The 18,014-nt window shown below is 36.5% G+C and overlaps 1 protein-coding gene across 29 annotated transcripts in view; it reads left to right on the forward strand.

Annotated features, from left to right (window-relative positions):
- PIKFYVE (phosphoinositide kinase, FYVE-type zinc finger containing) overlaps positions 1–18,014 on the forward strand; it is a 91,254-nt gene that overhangs the window by 25,310 nt on the left and 47,930 nt on the right. For 19 of the 29 annotated variants that reach the window (XM_054477753.2, XM_063647843.1, XM_063647847.1 and 16 more), the window contains 5 exons: positions 7,141–7,279; positions 9,436–9,593; positions 10,761–10,872; positions 12,741–12,888; positions 13,416–13,583. In XM_054477753.2, the coding sequence (XP_054333728.1) occupies positions 7,141–7,279; positions 9,436–9,593; positions 10,761–10,872; positions 12,741–12,888; positions 13,416–13,583 (725 nt within the window). Of the gene's footprint in view, positions 1–7,140; positions 7,280–9,435; positions 9,594–10,760; positions 10,873–12,740; positions 12,889–13,415; positions 13,595–18,014 lie in introns of those variants that run through there. The other 10 variants (XM_063647853.1, XM_063647852.1, XM_063647857.1 and 7 more) reach the window with 4 other exon arrangements.

The raw sequence follows: 18,014 nt of genomic DNA on the forward strand, positions 1-18,014 counted from the left end.
AAATTTTGTGGAGAATTGACATAATTTATTTCTTAAATGTTTGGTGGAATTCACCAGTGAATGCATCTGGGCCTGGTGCTTTCTGTTTTGGAAAGTTACCAGTTATTGATTCAATTTCTGTAAGAGAAATAGGTCTATTTCGATTTTCATTTCTGATATTAATACTTTGTGTTTTCTCCCTTTTTTTTCTTAGCCTGGCTGGATACTTACTGATTTTATTGATCTTTTCAAAGAACCAGCTTTGGCTTTGTTGATTTTCTCTATTGACTTCTTCTCTAATCTTTATTATTATTTTTCCTGTGCTTACTTTGGATTTAATATGCTTTTTAACAAACACTTTGTTCCCTAAGGTGGAAGCTTAGATGATTGATTTTAGATTTTCTTTTTAAATGTATGTACTTCCTGCTATGAATTTCCCGCTAAGCACTGCTTTCTGCTGCATTCCACGAATTTAGATAGGTTGTATTTTCATTTTCATTTAGTTACAAATATTTAAAAATTTTTCTTTATATTCTTCTTTGACTCATGTATTTTTTTTAACAAATGTGTTGTTTCATTTCCAAGGATTTTGGGATTTTATAGCTGTTTTTCTGTTAATGATGTCTGGTTTGATTCCATGTTGGTTGTTGAAGGCAGACATTGTATGATTTCTACTCTTTTAAATTTGTTATGGTGTGTTTTATGACCCAGAATGTGGTGTGTTTTGGTGAATGAATTCCATGTTACTTGAGAGGAATGTGTATTCTGTTGTTGAATTAAACAGTCTATCCATTATATATAAGATATCCATTATATCCACCTGATTAATGGTGTTGTTGAGTTCAGCTATGTTGTTATTGATTTTCTCTCTGCTGGATGTGTCCATCTCTGATAGAGGGGTTAAAGTCTCCAGCTATAATAATGAATTCATCCATTTCTCCTGTAGTTCTATCAGTTTTTGCCTCATATATTTTGGTACTCTGTTGTTAGGAGCGAGCATACATATTAAGGATTGTTCTGTCTTTTGGAATATTGATTTCTTTATCATTATGTAATTTCTCTTTTTATCTTTGATTGCTCTGAAGTCTGTTCTGCCTGAAAATTAATATAGTTACTCCTGCTCTTTTTTTTATTAGCGTTAACTTGGTATATCTTTCTCCATCTATTTACTTTTGTTCATGTATCCTGTTATGATTTCATTTAAAAATTTAAAAATTAATTTTTAAAATTGACACATAATAATTGTGCATATTTATGGGGTAAATAGTGACATTTTGACCCTTCACTTATTTTTTAATCTGTATGTGTCTTTGTATTTAAATTAGGTTTCTTGTAGACAATGTATTTTTGGGTCTTAGTTTTTGATCCATTCTAACCATCTCTGTCTTTTAGTTGGTGTATTTAGACTATTGATGTTTAAGCTGATTACTGATGTAGTTAGAGTAATATCTGCCATATTTGTTACTGTTTTCTACTTGTTGCCCTTGTTCTTCCTGTTTTTGTCTTCTGTACCTTTTCCACCTTTATGTATTTAATTGAGCATTTTATGTTATTCCATTTTCTCTCCTTTTTAAAGGATATCAGTTATATTCTTTTTACTTTTTTTAGTGATTACCCTAGAGTTTGCAATGTAACTTACAACTAATCCACATTTACTTTCAAATAATGCTATACTACACAGGTAATGCAAATACCTTATAACAAAATACTCCTAATTTTTCCCTCCCATCTGTTGTATCACTGGCATTCATTTCACTTACATATAAGCATGCATACATACATAATTGAATACATTGTTGCTATTATTTTGAAGAAATAGTTAATCTGTTACATCAACTAAGAGTAAGAAAAAGAAAAGTTTTTACTTTAACTTATTCCTTCTTTGATGCTTTTCTTTGTGTATTAATAGATCCAAGTTTCTGACCTATATCATATTCCTTCTCTCTGCCTTTTCAGCATTTTTTGCAAGGCAGGTCTACTGGCAAAAAATTCCCTCAGTTTTCATTTGTCTAAGAAAGGCTTTAATTCTCCTTCACTTTTGGAGGGTATCATCAGGGTACAGAATTCTAGGTTGGTGGCTTTTTTCTCTCAGCATCTTAAATATTTCATTTCATTCTTTTTGCTTGCATGGCTTCTGAGGAGAAGTCAGATGTATTTATTATCTTTGATACTCTACAGGTAAGGTTTTTTTTTTTCTTTAAATAGAGATGGGGTCTTGCTGTGTTGCCCAGGCTGGTCTCAAACTCCTGGCTTCAAGCGATCCTTTTGCTTTGGCTTCCCAAAGTGCAGGGATTACAGGTGTGGGCCACCACGCTTGGTCTTTCAGGTGGTTTTTTTCAAGATCTTTTTCTTTATTTTTGAGTTTCTGCCATTTGAATACACTTAGTTTTGCCTAAGTGTAGTTTTTTGACATTTATCCACGCTTGTGTTCTCTGAGCTTCCTGGACCTGTGGCTTGGCATCTGACATTAATTTGTGGGAAATTCTCAGTGATTATGGCTTCAAATATTGCTTGTGTTCCTTTCTCTCTTTCTTCTTTTTTTGGTATTCCCATTACATTTATATTATACCTTTTGTAGTTGTCCCACATTTCTTGGATATTGTTTGTTCAGTCTTTTTTCTATTTGCTTTTCAGTTTTGGCAGTTTCCGTTGAGATAGCCTCAAGTTCAAAGATTCTTTCCTTACCTCTGTCTAGTCTACTAAGAGCCCATCAAAGGCACTCTTCTTTAATGTTATGGTGTTTTTGATCTCTTGCATTTCCTTTTTGCTTCTTTCTTAGAATATCCGTCTCTCCGCTTATATTATCTGTTCTTGCCTGTTGTTTACTTTTCCCATTAACACCCTTAGCATATTAATTATAGTTTAAAAACAATTCCTAGACTCATAAGTCCCACATTCATGTTGAGCCTGTTTCGGATGCTTGTTCAGTGTCTTTGAACTGTGTTTTTTGGCTTTCATTATGCCTTGTGATTTTTTGTTGAAAGGTGGACATGCTGTACTGGGTAAAAGGAACTATGGTAAATAGGCCTTTAGTGATGTAGTGATAGGATGTAGGGGGAGGTTAAGTGGTCTCTAGTCCTGTGAATCACTCTCACAGGTGAGCCTGTGCCCCTGAACTGTAAACTTTATCAGGGCTTCTCGTTTTTTTCCCCTTAGGTGAGACAGAATGGCTGGAGGGGGCTGGAGTTGGGGATTTTTCTTCCCCCATGTGGAAGGCTAGAAGGGGCTGTGGTTGGGGATTTCCTTCTCCCTGGGTAGGTTAAGCTCTGATATAACTCCAGCAGGTTAGGCTCTGGTAAAATAGTTTCTCCTCAGGGCGGGACTTGTTATGAAGAACAGAATGCTCTGACGTATTTTTAAGTTGTTTATTCTCTCCCTCTGCTGGAAGCCAGAAGCTGGAGGGAATTTTTCTGACATTCACTGTGAGGACGTGGTAGATCTGGAAGTGAAACTCCCAAAAGCATCCCCGCTACCCCTATGACTGGGTTCACCTAGAATTTGTATCTCTGGTTTGTCTACACTGAGCTTCAAGGAATTTGTCAATTTGATTTTAGGTTTTCCTACCCTAGTACTGGTTTCCATGGAGGTTTCTGCTCCAGTGAGTTGTGATCCTCTGTATCTGCTTGTCTTTCTGCAGTATTTAGAGCAGGATTTGGCTTGTGACCTCACTTCTCTGATGGACCTAAGAACAGTTGATGATTTTTCTCTTTGTTCAGGTTTTAGTTGTTGAGATGGAGTGAAGATGCTCACGTGCTAGGCCAGAAGTAGAAAGTTCTATTTTTCACTTTTGAATACTTAAGTGTTTTTCCTCAGAACAGTCATGTTCTCTTACATAACAAATTTAGGAAATTGTAACAGTGGTACATTTCTATTATGTAATATACTGTAGGTATTCTGATTTCGCCAATTGTGCTAATAATGTTTTTTTGTACTGATTTTCCCCCCAATCTGTGATCCAGTTCAGAATCATACATTGAACTTATTTGTCATATGTCTTGGTTTTCTTTACTCTGTAACAGTATCTTAGTCTTTCTTTGTGAAGAGGATATAGACTAGTTGTTTAGTAAAATGCCCATCAATTTAAGTTTATCAAAAGCTCCCTATCATTAGATTTGGGCTGTGGAGTTTTGGGGCAGAAATACTCCATGAGTGCCACATCCTTCTCAATCTGTTATGTTATAAAGGACACAATACAAGTTTATCCCATTGGTGGTGTTGACTTGATCTCTCACATGTTAGGTTTCTCCACTGTAAAGTTACTATTTTATCCTTCGTAATTAGTAAGTAATATGTGGGGGAGTTACTTTGAAACTGCATGAATACCCTATATCTTAATAATCTTTCAGTCAATAGTTTTAGCATTCATTTATGATACTTGTTGAAATGCAATGTTATTATGTTTGCAAAATGGTGATTTTTCTAAGTCTATCATTGCTTTGACATTTATTAGTTGACATTCTACTCTGAAAAGTTTTCCCTTGTTGGAGAGTTTTGGGTGGAGTGTGGAAGGATGACACGAAATTTTTTTTTTGAGACAGTCTCGCTTTGTTGCCCAGGCTGGAGTGCAGTGGCGCAATTTCACCTCACTGCAACCTCTGCCTCCCAGGTTCAAGCAATTCTTGTGCCTCAGTCTCCCGCTAGCCTGGGATTACAGGCACCTGCTAGCATGCCTGGCTAATTTTTGTATTTTTAATAGAGACAGAGTCTCACCATGTTGGCCAGGCTGGTCTCAAACTCCTGACCTCAGGTGATCCACCTGCCTTGGCCTCCCAAAGTGCTGGGATTATAGGTGTGAGCCACCACGCCTGGATGAAACAGACAAATTCTAAATATATTTTGATTGTAGAGCTAATAGGATTTGCTAATCAACTGGATGTAGGGTTCAACAGAAAGACATCAAAGATGACTCAGGTCTTTGACCTGAGCAGTTGGAGGGGTGGAATTGCCAACTGGGAGGAACAGTTTGGTTTTAGAGGTGTTGAATTTGAGATATCTTCTAGACATCCAAGTGAGATGTCAAATAGTTGGATATATGAGTCCAGAATTTAGGGGAGGGCTACAGGCTAGAGATGTAAACTTGGATGTTGTCATCATGTGTATGGTATTTAAAGCTATGAACTTGAATGGAGATCATCAAGAGAATGAGTGTGAAAAGGGAGGAAATAAGGACTAAGGACTGAGATTGGAGAAATCAAGAGAAACCAGAAAAGGAGATGGGGAGAGGCCAGCGAGGTGACAGGGAAACTAGGAGGGTATTTATCTTATTAGTCAAGTGGAGAAAGTTTTTCAAGGAAAGGGAGCTATGCTGCTGATATGTTAAGTAAGATGAGGAGTGAAAACTGACTATTGGATTTAATGACAACATTGGTAATCTTGATAGGCAGTCTCAGTGGGTTGTTTGGGGTTCAAGAGATAATGGAAGAATTACTGGAGATGGGAGTTTTGCTGTAAAGTAGAGGGAAATGCAGCCGAGGGATGTGGAGTCAAGAGATGGCTTTTTAAAAAGATGGGGAAAATTACAGTATTCCTGTTGGCATGTGTAGAAGTGTAGGGATACCTGTGCTGATTTACAGTGTATCTCCATGTGTTTTGAATTAATGCTAAGACTGATGTAAGTCTTTAGGAAAGACGTAATTTAGTCAATGAGTGCTGTCTCTAAATATAATTTTAATCAGTATTCTTGCTACTGGCCTATTTATTAGAGCTTTTGACAGTAAAATTGACTAGTTTTCTTTTATTCTTGTTGCCACTATATTAGAATATGTGCAGGGATGGTTAAAATGATAGAGAAGTAGAATGTATGGATAATGCACCCATTGGAAAAGAGATTAAATTAAGAAATAATAGCAAGCTTTCACTGAAAGACTATGCCAAGAAATAAATAACCAATTATTTTTAAAAATTGCTTATCAGCTATTTGATATCAGTGGTTTCCTGTTAACTGACACTTTGCTAAACCTGTGAATACTTTCTTAAATTATTTTAAAAATATTTTTATCTTTATAGTGGGGAAATATTGGTTTTTCAATTGACACCTAATTGTAGGTGGCAGCCCTGATACATATTAGTTGAGCTACTTTAGGCAGATTACTTAATCCTTTATTCTTGATTTCTTTATCTGTAAAATAGAGCTAGTAATACATATTCCATAGGATGCTGCGAAGATTAAATGTGGGAAGATACAGATACTGCCCTAATGAATGAGTTATATATATGTAGTCTAACACATCATAGGTGCTTTTGCCTTTTATCCTTTATGTGGAGGCTAAAATTGGGTTTAATTTTTTTCTAGATAGAAGCCAACTAAATTTCTAGTTGCCTTTTCTTTTAAATAAATTAAAGTTTCCTTGATGCTATTGGTATTCCACTTCTAAGTCATTTGTTTGGTAACTTTACCAAGAGTCAAAATTAACGATATGTATGAATACTGATATTATGAGAAGAAACAAATTTCTTGTAATTTTTCTACTGACAAAATAGCATAATGTAATAATATTTGAGGACTATTTTAAATATAGGTCTACTAGTGAGAAGAAAGGAATTCTTTTTTTGGTCATAACATTTTGCTTATTTGGGCGTCACAATTGGTGTTCCCTTCATCAGATTGATTGCATTGCAGATATTTAACTATAAAACCTTCTTAGTTCATGGGCTATACAAAAACAGGAAGAAGGCTAGATTTGGCCTGTGGGCCATAGTTTCCTGACTCTGATCTGCAAGATTATTTCTGCATTTAATTTCATTCTTTATATTTGTTATTAAAAAAAAAATCCACTAACTTACAGCATTTTAACAAGCATTTAACAAATTTTAATTTGTGTCTATTCCCTTTGAAATATTACTGATATATGAGCTATGTAATTGTTTTCCTGTAATCTTTCCATAACTACTTTCTTTTAAACTTATTTCCAAGTAATTTTAGACACATAGAATTGCAAAATATAGACTTACATAGAGTTGCAAATATTGTACAGAGAGTTTCTGGGTATCCTTTACCAAATTTCTTCCAATGATAATATCATGCATAACCATCATAACTACTTTTAAAAGTACCTTTAACATTGGTAAATAAGCATTTATTTAAAAATGAATTTTCTCTGTAATTCTATTTATCGAAGAAGAATTTACACCTGTGATTTCACTTCTTGTTTTTATTTCCAGATCAGCCAGCATTACTAACCTGTCACTGGATAGATCTGGTTCTCCTATGGTACCTTCATATGAGACATCTGTCAGTCCCCAGGCTAACCGAACATATGTTAGGACAGAGACCACTGAGGATGAACGCAAAATTCTTCTGGTACTGGTCCAGTATCTTTGACCCATTGCTAGTTTTGAGCATAGAGAATGTTTATGTGACTGAGTCTTTTTTTTTTCTTTTTGAGACACGGTCTTGGTGTGCTGCCCAGGCTGGGGTGCAGTGGTGTGATCTTGGCTTCCTGCAACCTCTGCCTCCCAGATTTAAGTGATTCTGGTACCTTAGCCTCCTGAGTAGCTGGGATTACAGGCGCATGCCACTACACCTAATTTTTTGTATTTTTAGTAGAGACATGGTTTCATCCTGTTGGCCAGGCTGGTCTTAAACTCCGGACCTCAAGTGATCTGCCCGCCTTGGCTCCCAGAGTGCTGGGATTACAGGTGTGAGCCACTGCACCCAGCCTGTCACTGAGTCTTTTTAAAAAGAAACATATAAAAGAAATAGCATATCAGTTAAACAGAAGTGCTTAGTTTCAGTTTTACTAGGATCACCTGAGAGATGGGTCAAGTATTCTATACTCATTGCATTAATATTTTCTTTTCTTTCTTTCTTCTTATTTTTTTTTTTTTGGAGATGGAGTCTCGCTCTGTCACCAGGCTGGAGTGCAGTGGTGCGATCTCGGCTCACTGCAACCTCCGCCTCCCAGGTTCCAGCGATTCTCCTGCCTCAGCCTCCAGAGTAGCTGGGACTACAGGCACACGCCACCACACCGAGCTAATTTTTGTATTTTTAGTAGAGATGGGGTTTCACAGTGTTGGTCAGGATGGTCTCAATCTCCTGACCTCGTGATCTCCCTGCCTCGGCCTCACAAAGTGCTGGGATTACAGGCGTGAGCCACCGCGCCTGGCCAGTATTTTCTTTACCCTTTTATCTGGTAAAATCAGAATTCAGTTACCTACGTAATAAGAGAGCTTAACTCTTAGGTCCCATATTGCTATTTAAGCTTTGAAGCATATTTGTTATACACATGTAACACTTTTCAGACATTTAATACTATATGTTTATATGAAATAATCAGTTGCTTATTGAATTTATCTGTGCATAAAATACTGTGTTCAATTCTAAGAGTGACTCAGAGAAATAGAAGGTATGGCTGTGTCCTCAAGCTTATAATTCAAAAGTAGAAATAAGAGCCAGGTGTGGTGGCATGCACTTGTAGTCCCAGCTACTTGGGAGGCTAGGGTGAGAGGACTCTTGAGGCCAGGGGTTTGAGGCTGTAGGGTGCTGTGATCATGCTTGTGAATAGCCACTGCACTCCAGCCTGGGCAACATAGCAAGACCTTGTCTCTAAGACAACAAACAAGCCAACAAACCCACAAAAGGTAGAAATAAAATCAGTGGGAAGATCCTTAATAGTGGAAGTAGTAATATTTTAATAATAAAAAAGTGTCAAATAAATAAATGACTGTATGTCATGTAAGAATTCAAAAAGACAGAAAGCTCATTACTAATGAGGAAATCAGAAAAAGGCTTAAACTGAAGGGCTTGAACTGGACCTTGAGAGATGGAATCATTTTGGATAGGCAGTGAGGAAGGTGAATCTTATTTAAAGGTGTGAAGAAAGATATAGAGGTAAGAATAAGCATGACATTTTCCATGGCCAGAAGTAGGATTTTTTAATTGGGAGAGAGTTTAAGTAGGAGTCTGGGGGCAATGAGAAAGGAAAGTTATTTGGGACTACCTGGTGGAAGGCAATGAATTCTGTACTTACAGGTGTAGATTTGAACCTTTAGTTGCTGAGGAACATTCAGAATTTTTTTGAGCAGGGAGTAATTTACTGAAGCTCTTCCTTTTAAAAAACTCATCTATCAGTTGGGTACATGGTGAGAATCTGGTGGAGTGAAAGCCTCTAGGAACAGTTACCTTAGGTTAGTGTGATTAACTGTTGTCTCCCTCTGCCTTGCCCCATCTCCAAAGAAGAATACATAAATAGGAGATTGATAATATGTGCCATTGACTGAAAAAAGAAGTATTTGGAATAGTTGGTTTTCAAAAGAAAAAGTTATGTTTGGAATTAGATGAGCTGAGTTCAAGCTGTTCCCACGTATATGTCATTTGTATTAAATTGTGTGAGTTAGCTACCATAAAGAAATCCAACTTAGGTTTCCTTTTATGAGTCTAAAAATCACAGGAAAACATCTGAAAAGGTATGTAGCATTTTTCTCAAGAGTAACTACTTGCTGTTAATGTGATTGCAGGACAGTGTGCAGTTAAAAGACCTGTGGAAAAAAATCTGCCATCACAGCAGTGGAATGGAGTTTCAGGATCACCGCTACTGGTTGAGAACTCATCCCAACTGCATTGTAGGAAAGGAATTAGTCAACTGGCTAATCCGAAATGGGCACATTGCCACAAGGTATTCTGATCTTAGAAAGAAGGTTTCAATATTATTTATTTATTTTGAATGAGAAAACATATTTGAAGATAGTAAGAGTTACAGATTTCTTTGTAGAGTTAGGGTGCTCTTTGTTTTATGTAATTGATGGTTTAGGGTGCTAATTAGTTAACCCTCCTCCAATCTGAGTTTTAACCAGCAGAGAACAGATGCAAGGAATACAAGGAGCCAAATAGGATCTTAATTTACCTTATTAAAAGCAGCAGAACTCTCTAGCAAAGCAGGATTAGAGAATGTAGCTGGAACCTAAGGCCAAAGAATTCTCCAGCTACTGTTCACTAATCTAGACAGGTTGTAACCTGTGTTGAGTATTTGATCCATAAGCTATGCCTGTCGGATCCTAGCTTGCCTCACAAATCATTTATAAAAAAGAGTAACAGACAGGTCCTGCTTTTCAAATACACGTATACCCTAGCTTTTACTATTTTCTCAGATTAGCTACTCCTTCTCTCATGGGAAGAAAAAGGTACGTAAAGAAGTAAAGAGAGAAATAGCTTTAAGCAGTAAAGCCCTGGTTGCAATTTTGGCTGTATATATTTTTTAGCTTTGTGCTTTTAGTCACGTTATTCAATCTCTGAGACTTCTTCACCGTGAGGAAAATTATGTGGTCCTGTGAATAAACTGTGGGGGATGAAATAATGGTGGCTGAAGTGCTTTATAAATTGTGAAATGCCATATAATGTATTGTGTCATTAACTGTCTATTTCATGTGTGTATATATATATCATATATATATATACACACACACACGTTATGCCTATATCTGTAATATTTGGTATTGTCTTATTAAAACTAAGCTCCTTGAAGGTAGGAGCTTTTCTCAACATTTTTAAATCTGTTAAGTACAGGGTTGTGCATGCATTGAATACTCAGTCAATGCTTGCTATTATTAAAATTAGGTTTTGTTGGGACTGCCTTACCAGTAGTTTCTTCTCCTTTACTATAGTACCTGGAAGAATCTTTTAGTTTGCTTTAACTCTCTCTTGTTTTATCCTTTACTTATCCAAGGGCCATTTGAAATTCTAACTGATTAGAACTGAAAAAAATATTTTAAGGTTCTGTCTTACCTGGTACTTAACTATTCTGACTGACTTCTAAAACTTTTCATTTTTGTGGGTCTTGATTCAGGGCACAAGCTATAGCAATTGGACAAGCAATGGTTGATGGACGTTGGCTGGATTGTGTTAGTCATCACGACCAACTTTTCAGAGATGAGTATGCGCTGTATAGACCACTGCAGGTACTTTTCAGTGTTTACTGCCAAATTAGAAGGTAGCAAGCTTATTTTATAGTCTTTCTTCATCAGTGGGAATAAAAAGGAGTTTATTAGAAGATAATTTTTTCTAACATTTTTTCCTGCTGTTTGAGGAAAGTTAAAACTTTTTTTACTTGATAGGCAGCAGTGATGAAAAAGCTGCCATTAGAATCAAACATTTTATTGTTCACTTTAAATTTGATCAGACAATAAAAAAAGAAAAAGATAAGAATCAAACACTTTTTTCAGTTGGTGTGGTAGTTCTTAAATTTGGGTTTATGGTCTTTATAGTTGCTTATCATTTAACTTTAATGGTTTTCGGTTTTATTACGCCTATGCTTTTAGAACTGAGTATAAATAATAAAATGAAAAATTTTATGGCATCTATTGAAATCATTTTGACTCTAGAACTATTGTATAACTAGTGATGATGGCTGGGTACGGTGGCTCATGCCTGTAATCCCAGCACTTTGGGAGGCTGAGGCGGGCGCATCACCTGAGGTCAGGAGATTGAGACCATCCTGGCTAACATGGTGAAATCCTGTCTCTACTAAAATTACAAAAAAATTAGCCAGGCATGGTGGTGGACACCTGTGGTTCCAGCTACTTGGGAGGCTGAGACAGGAGAATGACGTGAACCTAGGAGGTGGAGCTTGCAGTGAGCTGAGATTGCGCCACTGCACTCCAGCCTGGGTGACAAAGCAAGGCTCCGTCTCAAAACAAACAAACAAACAAAACACAATGGTATACTGATGAATATGTGTTTTTTTACTTTAGGGAAGTGGAAATTATTTAAAGATATAACTTCAAAAAAACTCTTCAAAAAAACTTCAAAAAAATTACATAAACTCTTGGTTTATGTAATTTGATACAATATATAGGTTATATATATATATACACACACACATAAACATATATATACATATACACACACAGGCACACACACATACACATATATATATATATACATACATACACATATATATATATATATAGCTGACAGTTAAGAGTTAGGGATACTGACCCCCTGTATAGTTGAAAATTCACGGATGTTTGACTTCCCCAAAACTTAACTACTAATAGCTTACTGTTGACTGGAATCTTTATCGATAACAGGCAATTAATACATATTTTGTATGTTGTGTGTATTATATACCATATTCTTACAATAAAGTAAGCTAGAGAAACATGAAGAAAATCATAAGAGAAACTATACTTACTATTCATTAAGTGGAAATGGATCATCACAAAAGTCTTTATCCTCGTTTCATGTTGAGTAGGCTGAGGAGGAGGGAGGAAAAGAAGAGATTGCTCTTGCTGTCTCAGGGGTAGCAGAGGCAGAAGAAAATCCACATATAAGTAGACCAATGCAGTTTAAACCCTTGTTCAAAGGTCAGCTGTATAATGTTAAGTAACACCTTTGTGAACTAAAATTGGAAAGTCAATGGTTAGAAGAGACAAATGACTCCAAATATTGGTGTGGTATGATTGATTAAAAGTTATTTTCCAAGATATGTTCTGGAGAGAGTTGCCCCAGAGCTAAAATAAATTCTAAGCTATCTTCACTGTCAGGACTAAGGCATGAAATGAAACACTATAAAATCTGTATCAAAAAATGTTTTGTTCTTAATATACTACTTAAGTCTTCTAGTTAACAAAAATTACAATTTTAAAGAGTGGAATCATCAGTATGATTCTGGTTTATAACTTGGTTTTTGTTAATTTGTTTATTTTTATAAAATTCAATTGTTAGGTTCGTAGAAATATTGGACTACAATTTATTTATAGTGTGACAGCCTCAACATTGTTGCCATTGAGGGCCAATTGCTTGGATCCTGTCTTCATCCTTTCAGAGTACAGAATTTTCTGAGACGCCTTCTCCCGACAGTGACTCAGTGAACTCCGTGGAAGGACACTCTGAGCCATCCTGGTTTAAAGACATAAAGTTTGATGACAGTGACACAGAACAGATAGCTGAAGAAGGTGACGATAATTTGGCTAGTGAGTTTGACTTTCTAACATTTTAGTTTTGATGGGTCATTACTGTGTATGTATGATAAAATGATTATCTTGTTTGTTGAAATAATTCTGCTTTATAATTTATGGCTCCAACTAAATGGAAACATCTGATAGCAGTCTTTGTCTTAGATACAGTATTTTCTTAAACCAACTTGTTAGGCTGACATTTCTAGATTTTACCATAGTCTATAGTTTGCAGCAGCTTAAAAATAACTGAACTAATAATATGGCAGCAGACAACTTTCTCATCTCTTCACTATGATATCAGACTTTCTCTCTGCAGAACCTCCAATATATTTCTTCATTTTAAAAATTGATTTTATATTTAACTTGTTCAAATTTTATTAAGTCTACACAGAAGTACATGAAAATACTGTATCCATTTTGGTATTGCACATTGGGCTTGTATATTAAAAAAACATTTTTCTCCTTTCCTCCAATACCCTGATGAAACCCATTTTTACTCCCCTCCTCTCCCTATATTTCTTTCCCCTTCCCAACACTAAAAGATTCTGCCAGTCCTAGCAAGCGCACATCAGTCAGCAGTTTCCAGTCCACAGTGGACAGTGACTCAGCCGCTTCTATCAGCCTGAACGTGGAGCTGGACAACGTGAACTTCCATATCAAGAAGCCCTCCAAGTACCCACATGTGCCCCCTCACCCTGCTGACCAAAAAGGTAGGAGGTAGTCACCATCTGGAATCCAAACACAGGCTGGACAGCTGGGCCATAGGATCTCATGCCAGCCTGTCCTTCTGGCTTCCTCTGTCCCACGTGGCTGAGGGGATTTGGTGTGGGTTTTGTTCTACCTTTTCTCATTTCTCCCACACCTCCTCCCCATACCTTTTTTGGTTGATTCCTTTTATTTCTTGTTTTCTCCCTCAGCACCACCATGCCCAGTGTAAAGCTTGTAGTCTTTAAAAGGAACTACATCTGACTGCTCTTCCCATAATGTGCAACTTCCAAGGTGGCATTTCTTTGCATTTATAACATGGATGTTCTGCTCTATTCTTTTCTCTTTCTTCATTTAACATTTTAAAGCCTATTTGCCTTTGCCGTTACTCAGTAACATAATATTTCACTAAACCCATTAAGATGCTTGAACTAGATTGGGGGAAAATCATTCACACATTCCAGAATATCTCCATAATAATTCATAATGCTTATTATGTATATTCTATATTTATTAAAACAATTTCTTCTCTAATGTAAAATGAATTCATTATTTTTAGCTGTCTTATTTGGTGCTTTAGTCTACTGGCTCAAAAATAATAGTGACCATATTCAAAAGACATTTGATGTAAAAGGAGAAAGAGGTAAACATTATTAAAATCTAACATAGCAGCACATAAGAAATGCCTGTTTTTAAAATGGATGATGAGGTTTACTTTATTGGATATAATTAAAAGCCAATTTAAATTATAGTCTGATCATGGGATTGTGTAAAAGTGAATAAATAAAAAATACATGAGTAAATAAATAAATGTGGGATTTTGTTATGTTGTAATAACTGAAAAATCATTATTATAAAGATGAAGTACTTTATTCCATGATTTTACCTGGAGTTTGTATTTTAAACATATAACTGTGTAAAGTGGAATTGTCTCCTTACTTAGATCTGAAATGCTTGCCTAAGTTTTGCACACTCTATTTTGAGCCTAAGAATATGATCAGAAAACAGAAGCTTTTGAATCAAACATTTATACTAAACTGATTTGATGCAAGTTTATATTTCTCCAACAAATTTCTCGTAGTTGTCAGTATTAGCTATTATCAAGATGTGGTAAAATGGTACTTAAGAGTTATAGTAATAAAAAGGAATATGTTATTTAAAAATAAGTAGAGAAGGTGTGTTAATGAGACTTGACCAGCATTGAACATGAGTAAGATAGACATCTTTATGGAAATCCTCAAAACAGAAATTGGAAAAATGATGGAGAATATTTGGGTGAGTATGAAAGGATGGAAAAGCAGATATGACACTTGTGTGAGAATTAACTATAGATGGTGGTCACATGGAGGATATTATGAAGGTTTTGAATATAAACTTACAGATGTGGGTCAGGGGCACACATGATGAACATCTGTTCTCTGGACACATCTGTTGGCAATCACATTTTGCTGTAAGCAGAATGTGAAGTATACTTTTGACTTGGTGATGATTTCATCTCTTCAATATTAAAGAAGTTTTGAAAATCTTGAAGAAAGTGACCTATCATCATAGAATTTGTAATAGGGAAGGATAGACTGCTGAGCACAGTCAGATACTTACTTTTGAAAACCTAACTTGAGAACATTCGGAATGGAATGGAACAGGAGGCTCCAAAAATGACATTGTTATGGTACAACCCCAGATTGTATCTCCAAGGAAATTGACAGGAGAAGCACCTGCAGTTGACAAAAATATGACTCCTTTGGAACTTCCCTGATCTCAATCCTTTTTTTTTTTTTTTTTAAGAGACAGGGTCTGGCTCTGTTGCCCAGGCTGGAGTGCAGTGGCGCGATCTTGGCTCACTGCAACCTCCGCCTCCCGGGTTCAAGTGATTCTCCCACCTAGCCTCTGGAGTAGCTGGGATTACCGGTGCGCACCACCATGCCCAGCTAATTTTTTGTATTTTTAGTAAAGGTGGGGTTTTGCCATGTTGGCCAGGCTGGTCTTGAACTCCTGGCCTCAAGTGATTCACCTGCCTTAGCCTCCCTAAGTGCTGGGATTACAGGCATAAGCCACTGTGCCTGGCCCTCAATCCTTTAAAAAGATTGTCTATCAAAGTTGTAAGTGGCAACTTTCATAGGAGAATGAATCTGAAAGAGGGGGCAGCACTTTTAAGAAAAATGACGGTATAATAGAAGTCCAGCTTGCCCTGAAGGTTGGAGAAAATGCCAAGGACATCTGGGAAAGATTTAAAGTTTGGTAGAAAGAAAAACTAGGCCAGTTATTTGGGAAAGTTTATATAATATTGATTGATGACGAAAAGAAGGCTTCTTTTTCCTCCCCGCTCTTTAGACTAATTTTATCAGGAAAGAATACACATGGTTAAGAGGCAAATGAAGCCCAGGATAATGAAGAGATAGAGAATTAATGGTTTTTTAAATAAGTCTGTTGCCAGGTTTAGGCAAACTATATGCCAGGTTGTTGAAAGACTTTGGATCTGGGATCATGGAGCCAGAGTTTGTTGTCTTTGAAGAGTTTCGAAGAGTAGGAGAGAGTCTAGATGACTATAGTGATAGATACTTTTTTTTTTTTTTAAAAGATGGATTCTTGATTTGACTTTGGAAGCTGGCAAAATGTAGAGAAGTGTAGTAAGCAGAATGTACTGTGGTATTTAGAAAAGGGATTGGTGGTGACTGGGCACCAGCATTGGTTAAGCAAACTAAGTCATTCCAAAACAACCCCATTTCCATTTTTTATGGTGATACAAGATTGATAAATCAGAAGACTGTAATAGATACTATCTTTGTTGATGTTAATAAAACATTTAATGATCTCTCAATAATTTTGTAGACAAAGAGGACAATTTTGTACTTGAAATATGTTAAAAGAGGCAAAGGCAATGGTCATATTTGTTTAAAGCACAGGCTTTGGAGTCTGAGCTTTATTTTTAAAATTGTAAATTGACAAATTATAATTGTATATATTTATGGGATATAAAAAGATGTTACAAAGTATGTATAAAATATGGAATGATTAAGGAATAAGGATTTGAAATGATAGATATATTTATTAAACCAAACTAATGAACATATTCATCATTTCAAATCCTTTTTGTTGGGGCAGGGTGCAGTGGCTCATGCCTGTAATCCCAGCACGTTGGGTGGCTGAGGCAGGCGGATTGCTTGAGTCTAGGAGTTCAAGACCAGTTTGGGCAATGTGGCAAAACCCCGTCTCTACAAAAAATACAAAAAAATTAGCCGGGTGTGGTGGTGTGTGCCTGTGGTCCCAGCTATTTGGGAGGCTGAGGTGGGAGGATTGCTTGAGCTTGGCAGGTTGAGGCTGCAGTGAGCCATGATTTTGCCACTGCAGTCCAGCCTCGGTGACAGAGTGAGACTTTATCTAAAAAAAAAAAAAAAAAAAAAAAAATTCCGTATTATTCTTAGTGGTGAGAACCTTTGAAATTTACTCTTAGCAATTTTGAAATATACAATACATTATTATTAACTATAGTCATCATACTGTACAGTATATCTCAAAAACTTATTCCTCCTGTCTGGATGAAACTTTTTACCCTTTGACTAGCATCTCCCCATTCCCTTCACTCCCTCAACCTCTGGTAACCACCATTCTACTTAGTATGAGCTTTTAATATGAAAAACACAAAGAGTGTAGTGTATCTGGTGAATGTAAGAGCTTATGATAACACTACTAGTTTTTTTTTTTTTTTTGAGACGAAATTTTGCTCTTGTTGTCCAGGCTGGAGTGCAATGGCCCGGTCTTGGCTCACTGCAACCTCCGCCTTCCGGGGCTCACTGCAACCTCCGCCTTCCGTGTTAAAGCGATTCTCCTGTCTTAGCCTCCCAAGTAGCTGGGATTACAGGCGGCTGCCACCATGCCTGGCTAATTTTTGTATTTTTAGTAGAGACAGGGTTTCACCCTGTTGGTCAGGCTGGTCTCCAACTCCTGACCTCAGGCAATCTGCCAACCTTGGCCTCCCAAAGTGCTGGGATTACAGGCGTGAGCCACCACACCCGGCCCACTACTAGTATTAACACATGGATTTGTAGCTTGTTGTACAAAATATTGAAAGGATAATTAATAATTTGATGTCAACAGGAAGCGGATGCTCCTAGGTTATGTTTTAGGGATTTGACTCTATATTTAGTGTTGTTCACTTTTTTTTGGTCAGCACTTTTAATGTTTTTTTAGATCCACAAATAATTAAAATCTGGAAAGAATGGCTAGCGTGTTAGATAGCAGAACTGACATTTAAAGATCTTTATTTTCTCAAGCAATAGATTGAGACTAACAAGATGAAAGTTAACACAGTTAAACATAAAATAATAAGGCTTAACATGTTTACTATTAGTACTTTGGAGAAAGTCACTCTTAATAATTTGTGTGATAAAGATCTAAGTTTTAGTTATTTGCAAACTTAATAGTGTGGTGTGCCAACC

The sequence above is a fragment of the Pongo pygmaeus genome, chromosome 11 (genome assembly GCF_028885625.2).
Source record: "Pongo pygmaeus isolate AG05252 chromosome 11, NHGRI_mPonPyg2-v2.0_pri, whole genome shotgun sequence".
Taxonomy (NCBI): domain Eukaryota; kingdom Metazoa; phylum Chordata; class Mammalia; order Primates; family Hominidae; genus Pongo; species Pongo pygmaeus.